The following is a 20,559-nucleotide window of genomic DNA, read 5'->3' as shown; positions in this document are numbered from 1 at the left end:
GTCTTATCCCCAGAGATCTGAGATCTTGCCATGCCCGCAAGGGGCATGCATCCTGAGCTAGAGCCACTATTGGGAGTTCAAAAGTTTTGCATAATTTTGAAGACCCTGGCTCAAAATTTTGTATATTACATTCAAAATCGCCTTTCTAAGCAAGCTTGAGTAGCTCATTTTGTGCGCTTGTATTTTTGCACCAGAGCATTGTCAAGAGAAATCCCTTTGGGGGATGGTTACACACCTTATAGAGACGCCATTTGTCCATTTGCAACTTCCTTATATCAGTTATGATGCATTTGTGAAGTCTCCTTTGGAGGTCTTGAGGTCAGGTCTGCATTTTACACATGTTTGCACTTTTCTGAGTAGTCTTGTTTGAGGCATCATAACTTTGTGCCAGATGATTGTCAAGATAAATAGAGAGTTTCCCGTGTTTCTCTGCTATTTTTGAAGCCCCATGCCAATTGGCTTAATCCCATCAATCCATCTGCCAAGTTTTCAAAGCCAATTCCATTTGCAAAAAGTTCAGTTTTGCAGTTGAACAGTGTCAAACAATAGTTGGAAGGTCACTTTGAAATTTAATATTTTGAGCCCAATTGACTTGTAATTCAAATCAGTTGTACCCCATGATTCTCAGTAAAATTTTCTACCATATCCCAAGTTTGTAGCCCCCCAACTTGTTGTTTGATCGGTTTTTGAAGCCCATTCCAAACATACTTTTTCAGGGTTTTAGCATTAACAATGTTCAGATTTTCAGAGAAACCAACTTTGAGGATGGATAATTTTACATGTGACCTAATTAGGTCAAACCCTGTTGCACACATGTTCAGGGTATGTTCATCTACCAATGTGCCAAGTGGTGGCTCCCAAAGTGATGATTCAATATTTTTTCAAATCAAGGTTTTGAAGGCTACTCGGGTTGTTTAAACATATCCATTTTCACAAAATCCTAAGTAGGCAACTTTGACAGTTAACATATTTTGCCTCGGATGTCGTATTGATGATCCGTCAAATGCCCCAGATTTTACATATTGCACTCTTTCAACGTGCTAGCTCCCAAGGTTTGATCAAGTGTTTTGCTCAGTTTTTAAAGCTCGTTTCAGGAGCCCAAGTGTTTTGGGTAAAAGTCAAAGTTGCAAAAAAATGATCAAATTGAAGATTTGGAACTCAATTTCTCATATCCCAGGCATTTTAGGTCACTGTATCGGAGCATGTTGAGTAGTTCAGTTGTTTGAAAATGATTTTTTTTTTAGCCGGGCCCAATTTGGGGGCCCGACTAAGGCTGACATGCAATGTGAATATTAGGGCTTAAAGGATTATATATATATATATATATATATATATATATATATATATATCATGTTGATTAAAATAATATTATATTTTTATTCAAGGGGACGATGTGGTTTTATTTAAATCATTCTTTTGATTTAAATAAAATTTAATGGATAAAGAAAGATTAAAAATATTAAATCATTTTGTAAATGATTTAATGGCAAGGGGATTTCTTTTGTTAAATCCTTGTCCCGCGTGATTCTCAGGATGCACACGCATGTACGCGGGCTAAGGAGAAGCATTGCGGAGGGGGAAAAGTGCTTATCCCGCACTGTGTAGGAAGGCACGAGTACAACTTGCGGGGGAAGGTTTGAGCATGAGTAAAGGGGGATTTTCTTATTCCATGGGATAAGTGGCAAGGCTAAGCGAATGATCATTATCTTGCGAGTTGGCGGAGGTTGCGAAAATACTATGTGGGCCAAGTAAAGAACAAAGAAGGCACGACATGTGGATGACTTGTTATCCCACGTAGGATAAAGGGATCACATAAAATGACATGGGATAAGCTTGGTTCGATAGAAAAAAGAAAAGGCATATTGCGCGAGCATAGTAAGAAGTTAGGGCAAACAATCAAAGTCGGTAAATACGCGTTCTAATGGTAATGGCTGCAAGAACACAACTATGGAGCATTCAGTTGCTTATGAATTGAAATGCGAGCAGGTGGAGTATAGGGCCGAAGATGCACAAATGGGCCCGATAACTGTGAGTGGTGGTAAAATATGGGTATACACATTTGTATATCATTGTGGCATACAATAGATGCTTTGAGGTGGTATCGTCTTCTAGGGAAGTGACAAATAGGGTTCTAAAGGATTGATGCAGTGTGTCATTAGTGTGATGGAAAATTAAATCCGTGTTTACTGTGTGTTCAAGGCTGCAATGATTCATGCTGGGAAGCGAGATTCAATGCAAAGGACCTTTGTAAAATCCAACACAATACACCCTAGCAGAGATGAATGCAACAAATCATAGGGTATGTTAGAGGGGGCTCGTATTTCACCACGTGATCCAATGGATGCTTAAATGCATAGGTATATTGGGCTCGTTAAGAAGCTCGGTCTCTGGTATTTGTTGTAACACAAGGATAGATTAAAGACTTTGGAAACCTTCAGCGAAGGCATAGACAAAGGCTACGTATTGTTTGAAAAATCAATTTGAAGCCTTGATATCACACGTAGCTACTTGGATTTTGAGCTATGAGCATATTTAATTAGAATATGAGGGGATTACTAAGCAGAATATTTTTATCAGAAAGATAAATAACCCTTGCCCTTGAGACTTTCTTTTTTCACTCAGTAGGTCAAATACAAGTGAAGATGTTTTTCAAATCTTTAGAATTTATTGAGTGGGAAAGGAATGTATATTTCTCAACCGAAGGTGATTTTTTTTTTTTTTCACTCAGGAGGTAAATCATTTGCAAATTGTTAAAACTATTTTTATTTAAGGGTGAATACATTCTTCAAGGGAAAAAATAAAGAGGATTTCACTCAGGCTGTTAAAAGCTTTCAATAAAGGAGATGATTTTCATTTTAGAATCTAAAATGGAACAATGTGCCATGAAAAGGAGAGATTTTTAATCAGATAAATGATTTTCACAAAAGAAGTATGACATGGCTTTTCAACCAAGGGGTATTTTTTATTTCTAAAATTTGAGAGTTAGAAGTTGTGCAAAATATAAAACAGAGGTGTCATTATCAACAAGATGGCTTTTTTGCTATTTTTGAGCAGGGTGAAAATTAATTTTCTGATTTTCACAAAATGAGAAATTTTCTCAGTTTTCAAGAAAAGAATGCATTTTTTTCAGTTTTTAAATCAAATAGAAAAGGTAGGCCTTTTTTAGTCAACAGTGGGACAGGGGCTAAACATGGTAATTTTTGGACAAAGTTATATGAATTGACAAGTGCAGCATGAGAAAATTTTCAGATTTTCAACTTTTTCCAGCAGTGGCTAAATATGGCAAATTTTGATCAAGGTGTAGATTTTGAGCTGAGAAAGCAACCCAAGGAAGATTTTTTCAGATTTTAAGTGGGCTTTAGTAGGATCAAGAGGAGAGGACAACCAATGAGAGTGAAATGTAGATTTCAAAGTTGAAGACAAGTCATTTTTTCAAAGTGCCTTTAGGGTTTTCTTCTCTTGAATGTATATGTTCTCTCTTCTTCTTAGTTTTGGAGAGTTCTGAATGTAATTTTAATCTTGGAAGCAAGAGTGCAAAATTTTCATGACAGTTAGTGTCATTTTTCAGTTTGTAGTTGCTTTATGGTTTGAGTAGTTGTAACCAGACAAGCATTTTTAATGAATATTGGTCTTCCTTATTGTTGTCTCAAATATGTAACAACATCTTTTATGAAGTAAGTAATCAAGAACTACTTACTTTGTCCCAACAAGTTTGGTTGTTCTATTTTTGCTTCTTTTCAAGGAAGAAACTAAGATGCTTGAGTAGAATGATGAAATATGTCTTTTGCATATAGGATCTTTAAGTATGATTGCAAGAAGAACAAAGATAATGGGTGTCAATGTCATGCATTAATGCCGAGATTTCTGTGGTTACAGTTCAAGTTACTAAGCTGTAAGGTTGCATATTGATAAAAAACTCTGCTGCCCATACAAGGCACTGGTCATGGTGGTTATTTTTAGTTTTCAGAATCATTCATTTCATAACCAAAATCTCTTTTACTTTCCACATTTCTTACTGCATTAGGAGTAGGACTAGTGTAGAAAACCTTTCCTCAATGAAGTGCATGGATTCTTAGAAACTAAGGTTAAAGCCAAAACCAAGAGTTCACCCATCCTCCTTAGTATATTTTCATTGAGATGATCTGTTGTAAATGCAATGCCCTGAATCTTTTGAAGTTGTTAGTTGGTTGACATTGCATAGGTTCACCCACCTTGGTCTCAGAGAGCCAAAAGTGCAAGAGATCTCAGTCATTTGTGACTGAATTTTGTTCAGTTGGCCAAATCCTTCCCCGAGTTTGTCAATGAGTTAGTGACAATTCATCCAGGACTCGGGGACTGTTGGTTTGGAAACCAATAAATGGTAATAGTTTAAAAGAATAATTTATTTTATGTTACTTTATTTTTATATAATTTTTTTTATACATATTGAAAATATAGAGATAAATTCTGAGGTCAGCTTTTTTTTCTTTAATTTATCTAAAAAATGAATGCCTATGTCATAAAATACATATTATCTTCTATTATATTTTCTATAATACATTTGAGTAAGGTAGATGAGAATTTATATGCTTCTATTTTACTATTTATAATCTAAAGAAAGTGTTTACAATTATAGATATATATATATATACTTTCGTTTTAATAAATTTATACAAAAGAAAAATAATGACAGTGTTTGTAATAAGATTTATTTAAAATATCTTTATACAATTTTATTAGATTACTTAACCTTATTGACCCGCGAACGCATCCACGTGTTGCTTTTAAATCTCCCACGGTGCCCCCCTTCCTTCGGTGCTTAAGAAAAACGCAAACTCAAAACCCTATTTCTCTAGGCAACGCGTAGCTGGTAATTTTTGTTCAAAGCCTGAACAACTGATCTGTGGTTTTTCTTCCTTTTCTCAACACCAGAGGCGGAGGCAAAGGCAGAGAGGCTGCAACACCGATTCCTTTCGCATCATTTCTCTTTCTAAAATTGTTATTTAAAGTCGCGTGTCATTTTCAGAATCTTGAGGTAAATCAGCTTCCATGGTTTCACTGAAGTTCATTTTTTGAATTTTTATGTGGCTGAATCATTTTTTATTAAGATGCTTAATAATTTGCTTCTACAAAACTTCGTGAATCAACATGTACCACCCCTCTGTTATTTAGGGTTTGATTTTGTTCGGGTTTGAATTTACAGGGTTTGAAATCATATGGCTTGAAATTCTATGATTTGTATTTTTTATGGATTTTGATTATGGGGTCTAAACATTTTAGGATTTTCTTATGCGGCATTTTTCTTCTATTTTTTTCTGAATGTGATGGCAAATGAACTCTGAAACCTAGGATTTTGGATGGCAATATTGTAGGATTGTCAGAATAACGGACTTTAGTTCCTGCAATGACTAAATTACCCATATAGCTCACGCCTGCCCTAAATGCTGCTTCAGCAATCTAGCTAGGATTCGAAATAGTATTTAGGAAACCATGCCCCTTAGTGTTGTCCCACTTAATTTGGCGAATAATGTTGCAGAGGCCCTTTTGTTTGGAATACTATCTGCTCTGGCCCTGCAATGCATAAGATTGTAAACTAATAATAAAAAATGGATTTGGTAGTTTATTATGGTTTTTAATTTTATGTTATCTTTGGGTCATTTAATTTGAATCAATCCATATCTGTCATGTCCCAGAGTTAATAATCCTAATCAGGAACCAATCCATGAAATTGTCTTACAAAGTAAGACATCACAATTTCATGGGATCAAACCCTATGGTCAAATTGTCCAGCTCCTATCGGGATAGTCATCTCCTAACTCATATCGGGTTTATTTAGCATTCAAGAATGCAGTGATTTTGTTAACAAGTTATTAATTCCCAAGGATTAAGTGAATGGATCCAATTAAGATAAAACATGGATTATGTAGGGGCAACGATTTATTATAGAAAGGTGCCTTTTCACAAATGACATAACCAAAGGGAAAAGACACGATCCTCCAGCACGAAGGAAGCATATAAGAAACCACTCTAACATCCAAGGGAGATCATCGATTGGCTTAGAGAATATGACACATCTTAACAAATCATCTGTGCGGTTCTAAAATAGAATTTAATGATAAATAATATTACAATTAAAATATAAAACTATATATGTATAACCAAATAAGTGAATAGAATGAACTAAATAAAATCTTAATAATAATAATAAACAAGATTTAATATATAATTTATATTTATTAAATATTAATATTAATTTCATATTTATCAAATAATAACATAAATTTTACAATATTATATTATTGATAAAACAGTAAAAAAAAGTTCTCAACTCGCCGGTTCCTTGAGTTTGATTGCTGCTGCTAGCATATCAAATGGTAAATTTTGTGGCATGTCAGAATGGTCTCCCTTGCAACAATATTAAATCCTTCTAAACTTTTCTAAAGTGAAATACGCAGCATTTGGTATTAAACAAAGTGTGCAGACCATAACAGGATGTTTGACTGCAACTCATATCAGCAAAGAAGGAGGAGTGGTTATAAGACAGGTCATCAAATAAAGCTCAATCCATTAAGGTAATAATTAACATCTATGTGCAGCAATCTAATTCAATGATAATGACAAAGAATGACAAGGTTATGATAAGCATCGAGTATCATTGAAGAGGTAATATTGATCGTAAACAATGATCGATAAATGGCAGTGATAATATTAAAGATGTTAAGTAAATAAATTAATAATATTAAATAGAAGACGTGGCTGTTAGAGGAACCCATTCCATTGAAAAGACGTAACTCTTAAACACTTAAAAGATGCAACCCTTTGATCTTGCAAGATATATCATGTGGATCGATCCCATTCTCAAAGGACATCATGGGATATCTTATTTTCTTATTTCATCCTTTGAGGATACAGCCGTGTTTCTCTTAGACGTATATTTCCGGCCATATGTATCAGTAGTCATACATCACGACTGAGCAGTTCAGATCAGATCAGAATGGTTATAAAATTACAGGCAGCAACATCTTTGTTCTAAGTGATCATGTCAGGTATAAAAGAAATCTTTGCAGAAGTAGCAGGAGGTACAAATGTGTGGTGTGTATATGTGCTGGAAGACAATCATTATATACACGTAATGGTAAGAGGGTTTTCCATAAAAATATTATATTAGAGAAAGTGACAGCAAGAGATTTGGATCAAGTATCATCTATTCATGACTGGCTATCATGATAAGTTCTCCATCCTGAACTATTCTTAGAATCATAAATCAAATATTATAATAAAATGTTTCCAGCTTGATTAAATCTTATTCATAAATATATTACATTTCTCACTGTAAGCTGGAATTGTTGTTTCAGGACTGAATTACTGTAAAATCCCAAACTGGGGGCATTACATCATCTCAGAAAGCTCTCTAACTAGTGCTGTGTGGTATGGTCATTCTGTATAAACTCCTAAATGCTGTAACAATATTTCTTATGCATGTTTCTGCACATCACTGTCTGCATAACTACTCCAGCATCTTTATGATTATTATGCCAAGAGGCATCTATAATGACATACAAATATCCAGAAATCTTGCATAATATTAACATGGATTGTGGAAATACAATGAATTTGATACAAATATCCATAAACAAAAAATTGATTTTGAATAAATTTGACATGTAGATGACAGGTAAATGCATGCATCTTTCAGTTTCTCTATAAGTATTATTTTATTACTCTGAATAAAATAGAATCATTGCCAATTGTCTTTAAGTATATGAAACTGTTACATCTTTAATGAGAGTGAAAGAGTGCAGTATTATTCAGATCCATGTCCTTCTTGACAACTAATAAACATACAAGACAATTATGTGATATCTCTCAGCATTATTTTACGTATATTTTTTTAGAATATATGTATACTAGTTTACATACTGTGGCATGACTATTTAAATCATAGCAAATATAAATCAGACCATCATATTCTGTAGTTGCTTCATGTAATATATATATCTTTTGTGTGTTTTCCATGCTGAGATAGAAGGAAGAGGGTCTGCAAGAGGTGTTGAATTTTAGACTTTCAGATTTAAACTATACTCTGAAAACTGAAGTTAATTACTAAATCAATATATTTGCTGTTTAGTTTAATTACTTTCAGACTTAGACATAAACATAAATTGAGCAAAATGAACACGACACACAAATACCCGAGGAAAACCTCCTAGGAGGAAAAACCCAACCAACAGATCCTCAGATTTGACTATGAATTATATCCAATTGTAACAGTACATTACTTAGCTGGTAGCTTTGATGTGGCACACCAATCTGTCTAAGCCTTTCACACAGCAATACACCTCTTGAATATGTTTTGCATATAACAGCAAGATGACCTTCAGATGAACAGATCTGGAAATTGTCTTTGGCTTCACATATGTCTTGCAATTCGCATTTTCTATTGAAGTTCACCCTTGTATTAACAATCGCTTCAATGCACACTTCCTTCACTTCACATTTAGAATTCTTTCTTTTTGATTTTCGCACTTGCAGAATGATTATCGCATGTGATGTCATTGTGTGTTAATGAGGTCAAGTAGTTGTTTATTTATATGAGGCAAGGGGACCTATTTGAGGTCGGCTTGGTGCTGATCCTTTTTATTTATTTTATTACTTTATAGGGTCGGCCCTATCAGAGGGAACACTTTTCCCTTTAGAGTGGCGTGTGTCTTTTAGTTATAGGGTCGGCCCTATTAGAGGGAACACGTTTCCCTTTAGTGTGGCGTGTGAGAGGGGAGAGAAAGGGCCCAGCCCTTGGCGGATTCCAATGTTGCCTTAAGGCAATTGGAATCCGCATTCTACCTAGTAACAATCAACACTCCCTCTTAACTAGGGAGAAAGATAATCTTACAACCAGGTTACAAGATAAGGGCCCAGCCCTAAGTTATACATACAATGTTTAAATTGTAATCCTAACTTAGCTGTCAACTTCAAATACTCCTTAGAGAGGATCACAACAAGTAGCCACAAATAGTAGCCCATAGTATCCACCTTGTACTGCCTGTGGAGGGTGAATCCAAAACTTTAACATGCACACTTGCAAGTCATGAATACATACACAAGTATTCATGCACATCATGGAGTCTTTCCATGCTATCCATCATGCATATCCACCATTCATTGCCTTTACTTCACTCTTCTCCCGAGAAGAATGTAACATCACAATCTTCCATCTTGCACCCAAGCATAGAGTGGAGTTACATAACCATTGTCCTCCATCTTGCACACAAGCATAGAATGAAAACATAGTCCTCCATCTTGCACACAATCATAAAATGGAATCTAATAAACATAATCCTCCATCTTGCACACAAACAAAGAATGGAATAAACATAATCTCCATCTTGCACACAAGCAAAGAATGAAATAAACATAATCCCCATCTTGCACACAAGCAAAGAATGGAATAAACATAATCTCCATCTTGCACACAAGCAAAGAATGGATCCACCTTACATTGCCCGTAGAGGGTGGAGAGGATCTTTGTTGCCATCTTACATTGCACGTAGAGAATGGTTACATTTGATTTTCTCCTTGAGAAGAGTACAATACCACCTTGCATTGCTTGCAGAAGGTGGTTGATACAACACAATGTATCACTGAGGTTGAGACTCCCTCTCAACCAAGGCGGTGTTTTCCATTGCTCCAAGTCTATCTTTTGAAGTACTCAAGCTTTAAGAGACTTGGTGAGAACATCTGCAACATAGGGTTGTCCTACCATAAAACACTGAATTGTCAGGTATCTCGATACAGCCCTGATAATAAATCAAAACAACATAACAGGAATTTGGAGAAACCACACTGCTTCTTTTGATGCAACACTTGCAACAATGTATTTAGCTTCAGCAATACTCAATGCAACTGAGGACTGTTCCTGTAGGTCCAAGAGATCGCAGCGGGTGAATGCTTGAAGTGTTTTCCTTGTCCGTAACACTTCTTGACCAATCTCAACCTAAGTAGTCTTCTAATGTGATGGTAGCTTCAGCCCTTAATCAATTGTGTCTTGCAAATATATCAAAATATGTTTGGTTGCAACAATATGCTTAGCTTTGATTAGCAAAGGCACTCACCAATCAACCTGCCTCTATTCAGATGAATCTGCAAAATCATAGTTGGCTGCAGACATACTCAACTTCTTTAAGTTAGTTTCCATATAGGTTTACAATCCATAATTCTAACATAACAATAGAAAATTTGACTTAGAATAATTTCATTAGATCCTTGCCACACTTCTAACCTATAAGTAATACATTTTAGATTTAGATCTTCCATCTCAATTCTGAGCTAATTCTTTTTTATATCAAATTATGAGACTATCTTTATCAGTCAGAGTTAGATCATCCACATAAGAAATCAGAATTAGCATTTCAAATACTTTAAAAAACAGGTTAGAATCTTTACAAAACCCTAGGCTTATCAAGTAATTGTCAATTCTTTCATACCAAGAGTTTTATTGAAGATCATAGGGCTCCCTCTTAATCCTCAATATCAGACTGATAGCCAAGCATCATAGTATCATAAGTATTCATAAACAAGGATGATAAATGCCAACTTCACCTTTTATGAATTGGACCCATGGCGCAATTATGATTATGACATATCTTCAAACTTCTTCTAATTGAGTGTGAAGATCCTTATGCCTTATTTCAAAGCTCCCTTTGAAGCCACATCAATCCAAGCTTATGGATTTCTAATGTCAGTATGGCCTTGACCCTCGCCATACATCATCTACTATGTGAGGTTTTATATAAAAATGACCTTGGGTGAGGATCACAACATTCATGATAAGTTAGATGCATCCCTTTAACAATATAACCAATGATACATAGAATGTTGAGACAATACTTATGTGACACAAATTAAAAGAGCCAACCTATAACATACAACCTGAATTTTGTACATCACCATACAGGTTATAACAAAAATTTTAATTTTCATGGAGGATGTACAAAGAAACTCATAAGGGTTAAGTCATGTTCATTTTCTGCCTCACCAGGGTTTCCACAGATTTGAGAGTACATGCATTCAACCATTAGTATGACCTAATAGAGTCTACAATTAGCTCACAAAAGTACGATAATTATCAACTAGAACAATTCTAAGTCAGCAATTGAGGATATAGTGTATATCATTAATTTCCATAATACTTCACACTTCATGATAATAAATACTCAACTGAAAAGTCAGTTTTATGTAACTATTATAGAATCATTCAATTGATAGTCAAAACTCAATCAGATCATAGATAAGGAAGTACTAATACCTTTTAATAATGAAGTACCACATGATGGTGACATAGAATGTTTACAAGGAGAGTGAAGTATACTTACCAATGAAGATACTAACCAAGCAATGATAGTGAGACCCTGATAGAGAACTATACTTCCATGAATCAATAGCAATTAGTAAGCTGCAGTATATATAATTAAAATAATTCTGATAAAGGATATAAAGGTGTTTCAGATCAAACCTCTAGTTATCCAACAACAAATGCATCAAAGGAATTAATCTTCAGATCAAGTATAAAACAGCAGTCTAATATTATTTTTAGATTTGCCCTTTTCAGCACTCCATACTCCAAAAATTGCTGGTGGTATATATATATATAACTGTGTGTGTGTGTGTGATGTCCCCTAATGGGACCCTCTTATATTAAGATCCGTGCATAGTGATTACAATATGGGGACACTATTGTCAACTAAGCTTGGTCTAGACCCTGCACAACAGATTAGTCAACATTTCCATTATGCCTTGATAGACTATATATTCAACATTCTTATATATTGCATAGTTAAATGAAGGATTAAAAAAAAAACATTTCTCTCCCTACACCAGTTCCCATTATGGAGCTCAAGGAGAATCACCCAAGGTGCCTCGAGACTATCCCTTTCCAACAAGCCCAAGAGCACCAAGGACCCATCAACTTGGCCTCTTGGCCCACACTTAGGGTTGGCGTACCTGCTGGAGCCTAGTACTCTTGCTTCCTTGTATTCTCCCTCCATATTTGGATGGTGAGATTGAAAGGCATTACAGACTCCATCACATAATTTACTTAATCGTCATATGAACAGTTAGTGATAGAAAAGCATTATTAAACTGTCATACCTATTACAGTCTATATTAATATTACTATTAAATTCTGCATAAGAACATTATCAGGCTTCATATATTAAGCATACATATTCAACTCATCCTCATGCATACCACAAAGAACAAAGATGTTACTGCCTGTAACTTAATAACAGTTGTGATCTGATCCAATCCATGGTGATGTCACTGGATGCTTTTGATTCCTTTCCTTTATATCTCTAAATGTGAGGGAGAGGTCACACCTCTTCATCATGTATGCCCTTTCCACAATTAGCACCCTTTGAGAGAGTGCAACTCTTCATTATATCTGCCCTTTGAAAGGGACACAACCTTTCATGATCAGATCTGCAATTCTTATTTAAATCAGATCTTAAACACTACATAAATATGCAGCCCAAACGAAATAATAAGCCTTTAACAACAACCTTAATTAACCAATAACCCTCTTATAATATTCGGTTTAACAAGGACTAAATAAAGATTCTTTAACAAGTAGTAAATATAAGGATCTCTCAATAAGACGACTTTGATGACAATGAAAACATTAAATGTTAAATGAACGAATCTTTTATTTTAAATTATTTGAGAGAATACACTTGAATGTGTCAGATTCACTATCAACCTAACGAAGACTTCCACACGAATTGTAAATATTACCATGCAGGGTTCTCCATTGGTCGAAGGTGAATCATATCCTAATTGTTGCCCTCATTTGCATTAGGTTCGCTGATCAATGAAACCTGTTTCTACCCTAAGGAAGATGTTCACAGTTTGAAGGCCTAATTCATTGATCAACATGCCATAACCTAATTCTTTCTTTTGGTTTCAGTGTTGCTTCAGATCTGATTTCTATTTGGACCTGTCACCAAAGGAGGAAGGAACAAGAGACTGAAATTACATGATTAAATCTGATCACTGGTTAGTGCGAACCTGGCTCTGATACCATGTTGAATTTTAGACTTTCAGATTTAAACTCTACTCAGAAAACTGAAGTTAACTACTAAATCAATATATTTGCTGTTTAGTTTAATTACTTTAAGACTTAGACATAAACATAAATTGAGCAAAATGAACACGACACACAAATACCATGGGAAAACCTCCTAGGAGGAAAAATCCAGCCAACAGATCCTCTTATTTGACTATGAATTATATCCAATTGTAACAGTACATTACTTAGCTGGTAGCTTTGATGTGGCACACCAATTTGTCTAAGCCTTTCACACAACAATACACCTTTTGAATCTGTTTTGCATATAACAGCAAGATGACCTTCAGATGAACAGATCTGGAAATTGTCTTTGGCTTCACATATGTCTTGCAATTCGCATCTTCTATTGAAGTTCACCCTTGTATTAACAATCGCCTCAATGCACACTTCCTTCACTTCGCATTTAGAATTCTTTCTGATTTTCGCACTTGCAGAATGATTATCGCATGTGATGTCATTGTGTGTTAATGAGGTCAAGTAGTTGTTTATTTATATGAGGCAAGAGGACCTATTTGAGGTCGGCTTGGTGCTGATCCTTTTTATTTATTTTATTACTTTATAGGGTCGGCCCTATTAGAGGGAACACGTTTCCCTTTTGAGTGGCATGTGTCTTTTAGTTATAGGGTCGGCCCTATTAGAGGGAACACGTTTCCCTTTAGTGTGGCGTGAGAGGGGAGAGAAAGGGCGCAGCCCTTGGTGGATTCCAATGTTGCCTTAAGGCAATTGGAATCTGCATTCTACCTAGTTACAATCAACAAGAGGGGTACGGTGATGAGGCATTCCTCTATAGTATGCCACCTCTATGAGGAGACCAGATGGTCCCATGAGGCCAAGGGGTTACAATTGGTTCTGCCCTTGGGCCTAGATGAGATGGTTTGCAAGGCATCCTGTTGCAACCTCTCTCTCCAATCATGATGCATAAGTACAGGGGGACCAATCATAAAGAGAAGGAGAAGGTTGGCAAGATGAGGGGATAATGGAAATGGGATACCTCACTGGGTAGGCCACCTCATTTGGATGGCATGGGCTACATGAGGCCAAGAGGGGATGGTATATCCGCTCTTGGGCCTGGGGTAGAGGGTCCGAGACAACCCATAGAGGTCACTTTCCCCTATTCTCTCCTATGGTTGAGCCTCAAGGTATTTAGAATATATAATAGATGAATCATGCACATATATAAATTAATTCTTAATAATATTACTGTGAATTTACTAATCTGTTAATCTGATTACTGTTCTGATTTCTGAGATTATTATCGTAAGAAGTTTCTTATCTGCTGCGGGGTGAAAGGTATTCCTTTAATCCACTTGGAAATTAGGAAATTAGGGCGAACTTAGGGAATACCCATTTAGGGGACATTACAATATCCTTGCGTTTCAATTGAATGAGTGCTGTAGAAAACATTTGTTATGATTGTATTTGGCATCACGGAGGCCTCAATGATCCTGTAGTCCCTGGGTTCCAATCTTCGAAAGTTTCTTATTGTGTGATTGCCAATAAGAGAGGATTATTTCAAAGTTCACATATCTCACCTTTCTATGAAGTTAGCTTTTTTGTGTCTTATTAGCTTTGTATGTTCACAGCATTTGGTGGTATTGGTTATTTTGATTGACATTTCAAAATTAGCTCTGATTACTTTGTTGATTTTTATCAGAATTTTTTATACTACATAATAAAGACTTACATTCACAAGCATTCACAAGCATTTCATGTGTCTTCACCAACCTCCTAAGCAAGTCCCCATCTAGAGGCTTGCAAAAACAAGCATCTGCAACAGCAACTGATATGCCTTGTTGGTGTGGGACCTCTTCAGCTGCAAGGGAGTTTTGAACTATCGAACCAAATCCAAGAATTGCAACCAGAGTCCCATCTCCTAGGATCCTGGCTTTGCCTACCTGTATAATGAACATTAAAACATGTCAATCTCTGAGCAGAAAAATGATTCCAAAAACTTCAATTGCTAATTACAGAGGCTTTGGGTAATGACCTTTACAGGGGTTCCTTTGTAATTGGGAGGTGGAGGAACATCAATTCCATTGCCTTTGGGACATCTGAAAAAACTTGGCTGATCAACAATTGCGACAGCAGTTGCAACCATGTGAAAGAGCTCAATCTCATCTGAAGAAGCCATCACAACCATGTTAGGCAAACAAGCCATATATGTGATATCAAAAGCACCACAGTATGTTGGACTATCTGCTCTCACAAGACCTGCTCTGTCCATGGCAAATCTCACTGGAAGATTTTTCAGATCAATATCATGAACCACCTGTGGACATCTTCCCAACAGTGAGCTTTGGTCTTCACGATTTACTTCTAGAAATTCTCATACACATGATATGGTTAGTGGATAGTCCAAATGATTGCCCTAGACACATTCTATATCTCAATTTATTTCCATTTCTATGGAAATACATTACCTGGTTATAATTTTTTGTAAGAATATTGAAAAGACATCACAAAATGGTTTCAATCTTTATGTGGGAAGCCCTGCTGCAAAGGTTACTGCATGCCGTTCTGCAATGCCAACATGAAAGCATCGTTCTGGGAACCTATTCTGGAAGAAATTGAGGCCTGTGCCTCCACCCATTGCAGCATGGATAGATATAACTTTGTTATTCTTCTATGCTTCTGCATTCAATCCTTCAGCAAAGGATTGAGTGTAGCTGAGTGTTGGATGATTAGGCTTGACTTGGTTGCCTGTATCTGGATCGAATTTCACCACTCCTGCAAACTGAGCATTAATTTATAATGGTTGGGAAGATGCTAACCAGATAATAATCATTGAAAATATCAAAACGGAGTAGACAGTTTCAGCTATTCCAAGGAATTTACGTGATAAACAGAGATGACTTATAGTTTGGGAAGGCCATTGAGAATGAGATAGTTGAAACTAAATTATAGGGTGTTGTATTAAAAATAAAATTATAAAAGCAATTTTGTATAAATAAATGAGATCAACTCAAGCTTGGAACACGTTAGCTTACCATGTAATCTATCAGCTTCCTTTTCTGCAGGTGAATAGTTCTTTTCCTTTTCTGTGACAGCTTGAATGAACAGAGGCCTTGGAGCAGGCATTGCCTTAATATTCTGAAGAATGCCTATGAAATCTTGGATGTTGTGCCCATCTAGAGGACCTATGTAGTAAGAGTCCAAGTTCTTCAAAGAGTGTAGAACGGTTAGTGCGGATCATTCCTCTGCCATACTCATCCACTTTTGCTGCAATATCATGTGTTGTTTCTCCAATTTGCTGTGTAATATCCTGCATATAAGGTACCTTCTAGAATTTTTAAAGATTTGTCATTAGAAATACAAAGAAAACAATGAATAAACATAGTGAAGAACTATGAGCTGTAGGGGGATCAGGCCTGAACCTTGGCTGCTTCTCTGAATTGGCGGAACATTTTTCAATCCTGAATTTTAGAAATAGTTTTGCTAAGATCACCCACTAGGGGTGCAGGCACATTTATAGTAGCAGTAGGCAAGGAAACCTGCTTATTGTCATTTAAAATGATAATCAGGTTTGAATCAAGAATTCCTGGGTTGTTCATAGCTTCATAAGCTTGTCCAGCTGTCATTCCACCATCTCCAATAACAGCTATAACATTTTTAGGATGGCCAAGAAGATCTCTACCAGCTGCCATACCTGGGTAACCATTCAACAAATGTAATAATCTATCAGAATGAACCAAAGTAGTTTTATATATAAATATCTTCACTAGTCACTAATATCAACACTTAAAAAGTGAGATGCACATGATAACTTATAACAAAAGCAGAAACCAAGCAAAATGCGTTGAGTATCAATCAAAATGAGAAATAATAAATTTGTCTGAATAAGCTTAGGATAAACTGCGACAAATAATCAGAATGAAAACAGCAGATAGTTTCCATGTTTACCCACAAAATCAAAATTAGCTTTAATGTGATTCCAAAATATCCATTCTGTAATAAAAGGATAACATAAGCTGGAAAAAATGTGGAAATTGCTTTTTTGTTCGTGTGTGCTCAAATAGAAAATTACAGAGCTGGTTTGCTATTGACTAGGTGCAGTGGCATACCAAGGGTAGCAGAAATGCTAGTAGAGATATGTCCAGCATGAAACGCATCATGCTCACTTTCAGTGTGCATGGTGAAACCAGCTATTCTAGAGGTTTGTCAAAGGAGGACATGTTTGTTCCTCCTTGTCAATATTTTGGGAGGAAATGACTGGTGGCCTACGGTCCAGACAATTTTATTTGAGAAGTGTCAAACACTTTATGAATTGCAACCATAAGATCCACAACATCAAGGCTTGAACTCAGATGGCCTCCTGTCTGGGAAACACCAAATATAATTTGTTCTCTAAGCTTTGGTATGATAAAAATGACTAAATATATAATAGAAAAAAAGTTTGCACAGTGCACAATTAAATTATTAATCTACCATTTCAATTTCACTCTGTTTCTCAGGCAAACTCAACCAAAATCCTGTGAATTGAAAAGGCTTGTTTAGAAGAAAAATAATTTAGTCCAGACAACAGATAAATCATCAAAGTCACCAAATTCATAGAATTTAAAGTCATAAATCAGTACTGAAATCTTCAAAATTAATATAATAAAACACAATTAATTATCCCAGAAAAATTATGGAAAGGCTAGATACAGCTAGGGTCCATAATCTTGACACAAGTAAGAACAAAAAGCTCAGGAAGAAAAAGCAATCCAACTCGCAATTAACAATTTAACATTCAATTTTATTTATTAATTCTTGAGAAGGAATAACGGAGAACATAAGGATATTAAAATATTTAACTCATTCAACTGGAATTCCGCTGCTCTAAATTTACTGAAACGGTTGCCTCTTAAGTACAAGGAAAGAACATTAAAAGGGGCTCAAGAATGATCTAAAAGACCTGACAGAAAGAATTGAAACATGTGCAAATACAGCAATATCAATCTGATTTCAGTTTCCCATCACAAACAGATTAGAAAACAAGCTCTGAAAGTGATACACTACGTGAAGATTCAGATCTGAAATATATATTTAAGTGCTGTAATAGTTATTCTTACAGTTCTGAAACGCACAGACATGTCACATAAATTGTTCTGGCAAGTTCCAGGTCACTGCTGGCACATTCTTATTAGTTATTACATTTAAACAAGGAGATAAGGATCTTTCAAGGATATGGAATTTATATCTTGACAAATTTAGATGTGCTAATGGGTGAGGAGGAAGAGTGTCTTGTATCTGCAACAAAGAAGAATATTTTTATTAATTTTTTTTTTCTCTAGTTCAATGACATAAACAATGAAGTAGAATATCAGTCATTTAGTTCATAGGCTTATCTTAGTAGAAAAGATGAAAGCTAACCAACTTTAAATATTTAGAGAGTTTGAGATAGCCATCAAGGAAGTCAAAGGGTGAACTACAACTCAAAATGTAAGGATGAAGACATATTTCCAGAAGATTTGTTATCTCCTCAATTTTTTTCAGCTCTGAATATACAAGTAATCCCAGTGTTATTGCATATTTTACCTTATTCAGTATTTAATACAAGTCTGCCCTCTCATCATTGTTGGAAATGTGCCTCTAATTCACTTGACCATTGTCCATACTGATCGGGTTAACTCTTGCCGATGAAACAGTATGAAGGAAATTTGTGAGCTCTATCGGCATGACTCTTGCCGATGTATCTTCTTCCATCGGAGCTCGGAGTAGCAGGTATGATGTTATCCCGATGATCCGACGAAGTCGACTTCGGTCATCAGGATAACTTCGGGTTTTCGGGAGGATTGCATCAGCGTCGTGTCGATGACCCGATGGAGCTATCTTAAGCGGTCTGGGTTGTCATCGGCTATCAGAGGTACCGGTCTGGAGTTAGGCCGATACCCGATGAAGTCGCCTTCGGTGATCGGGTATCGGGTCGACGTGATGAAGACTACGCTGAAGCCTCGATGAGGTCTTCTCTTGTCTATCGGAGATCGGGATAACATCTCAAGGTTGGTGCCGATGTCTCGATGAAGTCCGCTCTTGGTTATCGGAGATCAGGATAACATCTCAAGGTTGGTGCCGATGTCTCGATGAAGTCCGCTCTTGGTTATCGGAGATCGGAGCAACGTTTTAGATGCTTTACTGATGACCCGATGGAGTTGCCTTCGGTGATCGGGTATCATGGGGTGATCGGGTTTGCTGTTTGAAAGCTATACCGATGGCCAATGGAGCGGAGACCGATTGCGGGAGCGAGATCGAACCGAGTCCCAAAAAGGTTGACTCTCGGACACTAAGGATGCGACTGACGGTGTATTTGAATATGAACCGACTCGACTCCTTGCTGCATGTGGGATAATTGATTTTCCATGAATGCAGACCAACGCAGGCAGACGGTTAGACTTCAAGCTGTTGGTTCAGTTGCTCAGATGAACCGTCGACCAGTTTGGTATTTGAAGCAAAATGTGAACTGAATGAAGAGTTACGAGTTACGATAGCCATTGAGTATGTTCTAACTGTTATCCGAGTGTTGGATGTTATGTTTAGAACGATTGTTTGACAGAGTGAAAAAGGAAGTTCGCAAATTGGACTTTATTGTATTGTTTTTGACATACTATTAATAAAGTCGATTATCTGTTGGTGGTGGGTTTTTCTCCCGAAAGGGTTTTCCCACGTTATCTCTGTGTGTTATATCTCTATGTTGTTTATTTGTGTATGCTCATGCTTGTGCCATATTCTGTAAATGTTAAGAATTTGTATACACTAGTCTATTCTCCCTTGCAAATTGACATTAGGAAAGTGAATTTCCGCACTTGCTTTCCTTTCAATCATCAGTAGCAAGGATTATATAAAGTGTGTTGCAATGTCCCTGATTTTGGATTCTCTAGCAGTGTAGTTGTCATTGACATTTTGGGTTTGTGTCAGCATGATCCAAGGGGTGTTTTGGTATTTCCAATGAGCTCGGATGGTTTGAAGAGTTAAACGACGCTTTCAGATGTTATTTTCAGCATCTAGTTTGGGCTCCAAGATCCTTGGAGAGAGTGTCTAATTTTAGTAAGTCATCCAATTAGGCTCGTTTATCATTTTTTATCATCAAGATCACTCTTGTGCAGTCAAATTTCGATTTCGATGTTTTTTGGCTATTTTCGCAAGTCAGGTGTGCTATTGGTTGCAATTTTAATTAAAATTGTTTAATGAGCACCTTAATGTTATAGCTCGTTGGAATCGGGATGAAAAGTTTTAAATCTTAGATGCATAAAATTTAGACCTTGTGAGTCAAATTATCATTATATTAATGAAAAGGTCAATTTTGGAGCAATAAGGGAGTTTAAATTAATAATGTGCCTTTATTATAATGTCAACTTTAAATTATAATATAAAGTTGGATTTGAAGGGAAAAAGAAATAAAAGAAACAAAATAAAGTATTCTTCTAAAAAGGGAAAAGGTTATTATAAAAGAAGAAAAAAGGGAATTGGAAGTCATTTTAGAT

The 20,559-nt window shown here is 36.1% G+C and overlaps 2 protein-coding genes across 3 annotated transcripts in view; one reads left to right on the top strand and one right to left on the bottom strand.

Moving 5' to 3' along the window:
* Window positions 1-398: 398 nt before the first annotated feature.
* LOC131069745 (1-deoxy-D-xylulose-5-phosphate synthase 1, chloroplastic-like) lies at window positions 399-15,689 on the bottom strand. The gene is made up of 4 exons (XM_059219037.1): window positions 15,606-15,689; window positions 15,087-15,368; window positions 14,784-14,994; window positions 399-478 (listed from the first exon to the last, which is right to left on the bottom strand). The coding sequence occupies exons 1-4, from the start codon at window positions 15,687-15,689 to the stop codon at window positions 399-401; spliced, it is 657 nt and encodes a 218-aa protein (XP_059075020.1).
* Window positions 4,769-20,559, top strand: part of LOC131069762 (thaumatin-like protein 1) — a 34,945-nt gene continuing 19,154 nt past the window's right edge. For both annotated transcript variants that reach the window (XM_058005307.2, XM_058005306.2), the window contains exon 1: window positions 4,769-5,014. The gene's annotated coding sequence lies outside the window, so the exon portion shown is untranslated. The remainder of the gene's footprint in view (window positions 5,015-20,559) is intronic.

The sequence above is a fragment of the Cryptomeria japonica genome, chromosome 4, assembly GCF_030272615.1.
Source record: "Cryptomeria japonica chromosome 4, Sugi_1.0, whole genome shotgun sequence".
In the NCBI taxonomy this organism is placed as follows: domain Eukaryota; kingdom Viridiplantae; phylum Streptophyta; class Pinopsida; order Cupressales; family Cupressaceae; genus Cryptomeria; species Cryptomeria japonica.
The sequence above is the reverse complement of the archived record's forward strand: the minus strand, read 5'-3'. Positions and strand labels throughout refer to the sequence as shown.

Coding starts and splice junctions, on each gene's coding strand:
- LOC131069745 (XM_059219037.1), bottom strand. CDS start 15,689: ATGGGTGGAGGCACAGGCCTCAATTTCTTCCAGAATAGGTTCCCAGAA. Junction 15,369..15,605: donor GCATTGCAGAACGGCATGCA/GTAACCTTTGCA, acceptor AGATGTCCACAG/GTGGTTCATGATATTGATCT. Junction 479..14,783: donor GCTTGTGAATGCTTGTGAAT/GTAAGTCTTTAT, acceptor AAAACTTGGCAG/ATGGATTGATGGGATTAAGC.